Source organism: Enhydra lutris, unplaced genomic scaffold, assembly GCF_002288905.1.
Source record: "Enhydra lutris kenyoni isolate GAN:26980312 unplaced genomic scaffold, ASM228890v2 scaffoldscaffold58, whole genome shotgun sequence".
NCBI classification, from domain to species: Eukaryota; Metazoa; Chordata; class Mammalia; order Carnivora; family Mustelidae; genus Enhydra; species Enhydra lutris.
In genome coordinates, this window is record NW_019154142.1 from 7562347 (window position 1) to 7568346 (window position 6000).

The 6000-nt window shown below is 35.8% G+C and overlaps 1 protein-coding gene across 1 annotated transcript in view; it reads left to right on the forward strand.

The window, feature by feature from the left end:
- The window catches only part of LOC111158267 (osteopetrosis associated transmembrane protein 1), a 33461-nt gene that overhangs the window by 26253 nt on the left and 1208 nt on the right, over nucleotides 1-6000 (forward strand). The window contains exon 5 of the mRNA XM_022520188.1: nucleotides 1799-1964. Within this exon, the coding sequence (XP_022375896.1) occupies nucleotides 1799-1964 (166 nt within the window). The remainder of the gene's footprint in view (nucleotides 1-1798; nucleotides 1965-6000) is intronic.

Here is a 6000-nt window from a genome sequence, read left to right on the forward strand (position 1 = left end):
CAAGTACTTCATAAATGAGTTGAGAATTTGGTATATTTGGTCTTTCAAGGGTTTTTGTTTGTTTGTTCGTTTGTTTGTTTTTTTTTTTTGGTCTTTCAAGTTTGATGATATGTTTCATTTGCCAGAGGCATTGGTGTTATAAGTTTACATTTCAGTTTCTTGTGCGCTTGTTGCTGATTAAAGAGGTCTTTGGTTTGCTATCATTGTGTTTCTGCAACCATTTATATCCCACTGCTTTTATTTTTCATTATCATCGGAAAATTTTAATTTGTTTTCTTATTTATAGCCTGTCACCCCTCACTAAAAAATTAGCCACATGAGGACAAGGACCTCATGTCCTTTTTTGTTTGCTATTCAGTATTTAGCCCAGTGCCTAGCATGTAGTGGGCCCATTAGTAATGTGTATTGTTTGGCAAGAAGAGCCTTTTCCTCCATGGTGTAGGCTGCCTTCACATGGGGCACCACTAGATGGCGTTCCTGCCTTTTTATGGGACTGTGGTGCCTGAGTTTTGAGGCATCCAAGGAAAGAGAAATTACTGGCTCAAAGAGAGCTTAAGGTCCAAATTGATAAACTTAATGGTTGAGAATGATGAATGTGAATAACAACAGCTCAGAGTGAACTATAGTCCATCAATAATATTCGAGATGGTAAAAAGCACTTAATATCAAACTTAAAATGGGTGCATCATGGGGATTTTTGTTTTTTTTACTGCTCTAATGTCTGGATTAGTACCTGGCTTCCAATAGGCTCTCTATAAACACTAAATGTATGTTTTAAGAATAATAGCCTATTTCATAATTTTTAAAATAAAGAAAAATGAATATCGATTCTCTGACATAAGTTGGTTTACACAGGACTTCAACATGACCCCCTGTTTTAGAACATCCTTCTCATAATAAGCAAAACTTAGCAGTAAACATACAAAGCACCAATTGCAAATCAAATCTCAGACAAAATTCAGGCAAGAACATTATTAAATTTATATTCAACATTAAATTTGAGAGTTTCCATATATCACTTAGCATGTTTGACAGAAACCATGGGCTCAGTGAAAATGAGGTATTGCTGACCCTAAATGTTGGTTTTTACTGTATGCGGCTAAATAACATATTATCTAATACAGTTTCCATGACTCATTAGATATTATGTACTTAAATTGCTTGCCATCTGAATCTTTCATAATATCTTGGGTAATATGCTAAACATTTCATAGAAATCATCTCTTGAAGAGCAGCTATATTTAGTTGATATTTTTACTTCCAGTCTAAAAATAACGCGGCAAGCTCAGTGAGATTATATGTAACGTAGAAAAAAGTTTTTTGTTTTTTGTAAGCCTTCCCCCCTAGTTTTATTGAGGTATAATTGACAAATAAAATTGTAATATATTTAATGTGTACAGTGTGATAATTTGATATATGCACATTGTGAAAGGGTTTGCACAGTTGAGTTAATTAACACACCCATCACCTCACATAATTACCCTTTTCAGTCTTTTTTAATGAATGAAGCATGGTCTAACCATATACGTATTGTTACGGATTCTCTGTTTGCAATCTGTGAAGGTTGGCATTCTTTGGATGGTGCTGTGAATTTAGAATATGAAATTTCTATATGGATATAAACTTACATAATGACTGTGAACTTCCCTGGCAGAAGAAATTGTCTTCAACTATCAGTAGATTTTTTAGGGATATATATTTAAATTCTGGATGCCTGTTATGTTATTAATAAAACAATTATATGAATTGAAGACAAATTAAATGTAAAATAAAATAATTTTATTTGTTACTGTTCCAGATGAATATTACCCGAAAACTTTGGAGTCGAACTTTCAATTGTTCAGTCCCTTGCAGTGACACAGTGCCTGTCATCGCTGTTTCTGTGTTTATTCTCTTTCTACCTGTTGTCTTTTACCTCAGTAGCTTTCTTCATTCGGAGCAAAAGAAACGCAAACTCATTCTACGTAAGTTCCTTTTTACAACTGTTTATTTATTTAGCTAACACCTGTATTTTAAACATTTAGGCCTGTTTTAGAAATGATGTATATGCTCTGCAAACTCAAACTGTATTAAGCTAAAAAAGCTTTTTACTTCAAATTTTAGTTACACTTACTAATAGAAGAGATATGTAAGAAGTTTATAATTACAGATAATCAAAGTCAACAGTACAGGATCTTTCGGATGTTTTAATTGAGAAAGCATGGAATAAAGCTGGCAGCAACAGAAGAATAGCAACAAAGGTTTTGCAGACTTGAAATGGCCATAGTAGGGAGATAGACAGCTGTTAGGCGCATTGAAGCCACGGCAGAGCCACCTAGAAAGCCATCTAAAAAGGCACGTAGAAACTATGGTGAAAACACAGATGATTTATGAACAAATTAGAATCCTAGTTGCAAGATCATTACTTGACATACAGCATGTGATCAACACATACTCCCCATCAAATAGGGCAGAGCAGAAAAAGCACTAACTAGAAAATCCCATCTAGCTGAAGAAGAGTGGCTTCTAAGTGTCATGGTTTCTTATTTATTACCAGGATGAAGATATGGGCTTATCCCTTAGTAATTTTAATCTTAATTTTTATTTATTTATTTTTTTAAAGATTATTTATTTATTTATTAGACAGAGATCACAAGCAGGCAGAGAGGCAGGCAGAGAGAGAGGAAGGGAAGCAGGCTTCCCACTGAACAGAGAGCCCGATGTGAGGCTCTATCCCAGGACCCTGAGATCATGACCTGAGCCAAAGGCAGAGGCTTTAACCCACTGAGCCACCAAGGCGCCCCAGTAATTTTAACTTTTTAAATAGAGAATGCCTTTTGTAGAAAAAAGTTAGGCTTTTTTTCTCTTAAAAATTATTCTAGTCTAGGAACCTATGAAATAAAAATTCTTTCCCTTATAAATATTTCTTTTTTTTCTTTCTTTCTTTCTCTTTCTCTCTTACTCTTTCTTTCCTTCCTTCCTTTCTTTCTTCCTCCCTTCCTTCCAGCTTTACCTGTTTTAGAGAGAGGGCACGAGCAGGGGGAGGGGCAGAGGGAGAGAGAACCTCAAGCAGACTGCACTGAGCATGGAGATCATGAGATCATAGCCTTAGCTGGAATCAAGAGTTGGGATCCCTAATTGACTGAGCCACCCAGGCACCTCCCCCCAATAAATTTCTTTCTAGCCTTTCTTAGTTCTTCATAGTTTATTTAACCTCACTTCTAATATATCTAACTAAAAAAAGGTTACTTACAGATCAGTTTTAACTGAATTTGTAATGTTTTGTTTCCTTGAGAAGCTAGCTAATAGAAGGAAGAGTCTTTAATATGAGGGTATGAGGGTTTTTGTATGTTTGTTTTATAAAGCACTATCATCCATCTGTTTGTACAAGCCACAAACCTTGTTATCTTTAATTTCTTAATTCTTTTCTTTTTTTATTTCCCTATTCCCATATTCTCTTTCCCACACCTTTTCACTACCATCAACAAGTACCAATAGCCCTACTTCCAAAAATGTTTCTTAAATTATCTTTCCTGTACCTCCATGATAATACCCTACCCCAAGTCATCCCATCTCTTAACCAAGCATTTGGGAGTCCCCTAACTGGTATCCCTGCTTCCATTTTTTTGACCCACTACAATCCATTCTTCGTGTAGTGGCTAGAGTGATTTTTTAAACACAAATCATACTATGCTTTTCTCCCACTTAAAACCCTTCATGTGTTCCTGTTGCATCTAGAATAAAATTGAAATTTAACTTCTAAGCTATGTGTGACCTGGTTTCCCATCTAACTTTCTAAACTCACTGTATCCACTTCTCTCTTTGCTCATGATGCTCTGTGTAGGTAGCTTGGCCTTCTTTTTGCTCCTCTCAAACACCGGACTCATTCACACTGCCTGCTTCCCAAAGCTTTTGTACTGGCCCTCCCTACTTCCCTTGACTGACTCCTTGACATCCAGGTCTTAGGTCCGCGATTACTTACTTCAAGTTACCTTTTACGACCCTCATAAGAATACATCCTTCTTTTAATTCTCCTATATCTATAATCTTTCTTTAATGATACTTAATCACTTTTTAAATGAACTTGTTCATTTATTTTCTACCTTATTTTTGTTTGTTCATTTATTTTCTACTTAGTTTATGTCTTACAGTTGACTCAATTGTAAGCTCCATCAGAATAAGGATTTTGTTTATCTTGTTCATCACTGTATCACCAGCATCTAGAAAGTACCAGGCCTATAGTAGGTGCCCAAAAATATTCATCGAGGGCCGCCTGGGTGGCTCATTGGGTTAAAGCCTCTGCCTTCAGCTTAGGTCATGATCCCAGCATCCTAGGATCGAGCCTCGTGTCGGGCTCTCTGCTCAGCAGGGAGCCTGCTTCCTCCTTTCTCTCTGCCTGCCTCTCTGCCTACTTGTGATCTCTGTCAAATAAATAAATAAAATCTTAAAAAAAATTCATCGAATAAAAGAACATTGTATTTAATGATAGCATTTCCTAGAGTGTGTTCATTAAAATGCTAATCCTGTGAAATTCCTTTTTATGATCTTTATAATGTACCTGAATATAAATTAAAGGCTCTAAGATTACATTCCCCAAACTTGACAGTAGAACTTTTGCATAACACCTATTAATGTTTCCTGGAAGCATTGTTTATGAATTGATTAATGAATTTAAGAAAATGCTAGTGTAAGCAAACAGTTCTTATGCTGTTACCTGATGGACTTTGTTACTTACTTTTCTTTATGCCACAGTTTTTTATGTCCCCATTTGTCAAGTTCTATGGTAGAAATTAGAGATTAAAAAAAGGAACAAGGCACAATATATACCCTCAAAGAACACACTGCTGTAATCCAGTTACTACAACAAATGTAGTGGAGGCATGCAGTGTGGTTGGAATAAGACTAACTCTGCATTTGGGATGTTGGAACTCATCATTAGATGACGATCTCTTGGGTAGAACTGGTTTTTTGTTTGTTTGTTTGTTTGTTTTGTTTTGTTTTTAGTATCCCCTGGGGTAGAATTTTGAAGGATGTAAGGATTTATCAGAGAATAAGGAAACAAGGAAGTTGGAGATCTATGTACTCATTGATATTGTCACCTGGTTTGTTTAATAAATTTGGTACTTAATAGGAAGCTAGATGACTTCTAGTGGTTTTAAACAGCATAATAATAATAAAAATAAAGCCCTCTTAATTTAGTTTGCCTTCCAAATCCACAGAAGGCTTAAGAGTAGACTCCTAGCTTTGGCTGTTTTTTAGGTTCAGTTGCCCTTTAGTTTAGCCTGAAGCAATACACTGGTCCCGAACGTTATGTTGTCATCTTGCACTCAGAGTGAAAACCAGCAGAGGCTGTGATAGAAACTAAAACACTGGTTTTCACCCTTGAGCGCATATCAGAATTGTCTGTAGAGCTTTAAAGCAGAACAAAAAAGTAGGTGCCTGGGTCCCATTGCAGACCTTCTAACTCACAGCCTCTACTCTCATGTTGAAAAACCTCTGAAAGTGGAGAGATTCCTCCTTATGTAATGTAAGATACTTTTACTCCAGCACGGTTGTTTTTCATTTCTGGAACATGAGAAACATCGATGTTTAACTATCAGCATGAGTATTACCAAGTGAAATAGCATGATTTTCTTTACTAACCCTAATGACTCAGTCCCATTGGCATCGTAATCAAAATTGATTGTATATATTTTATTAACAGCCATATATAATTGTGTGTCTATGTCTGTGTGTGTAATACAACTCACTTTTCTTCGTAAGCCATTTAAATTTTTTTCTACTTGGACAGTTTTTTTGACATTATAGAATTATTTTAAGAGAAATCTAGATTTGAATTTCTAACTTAGACTTTTAAATATATCATTATATTATTGTACCTTATAGCACTTCCAGTTTTTTTTTTTTTTAAGATTTTATTTATTTATTTGACAGACAGAGATCACAAGTAGGCAGAGAGGCAGGCAGAGAGAGAGGAGGAAGCAGGCTCCCTGCTGAGCAGAGAGCCCGATGCGGGGCTCG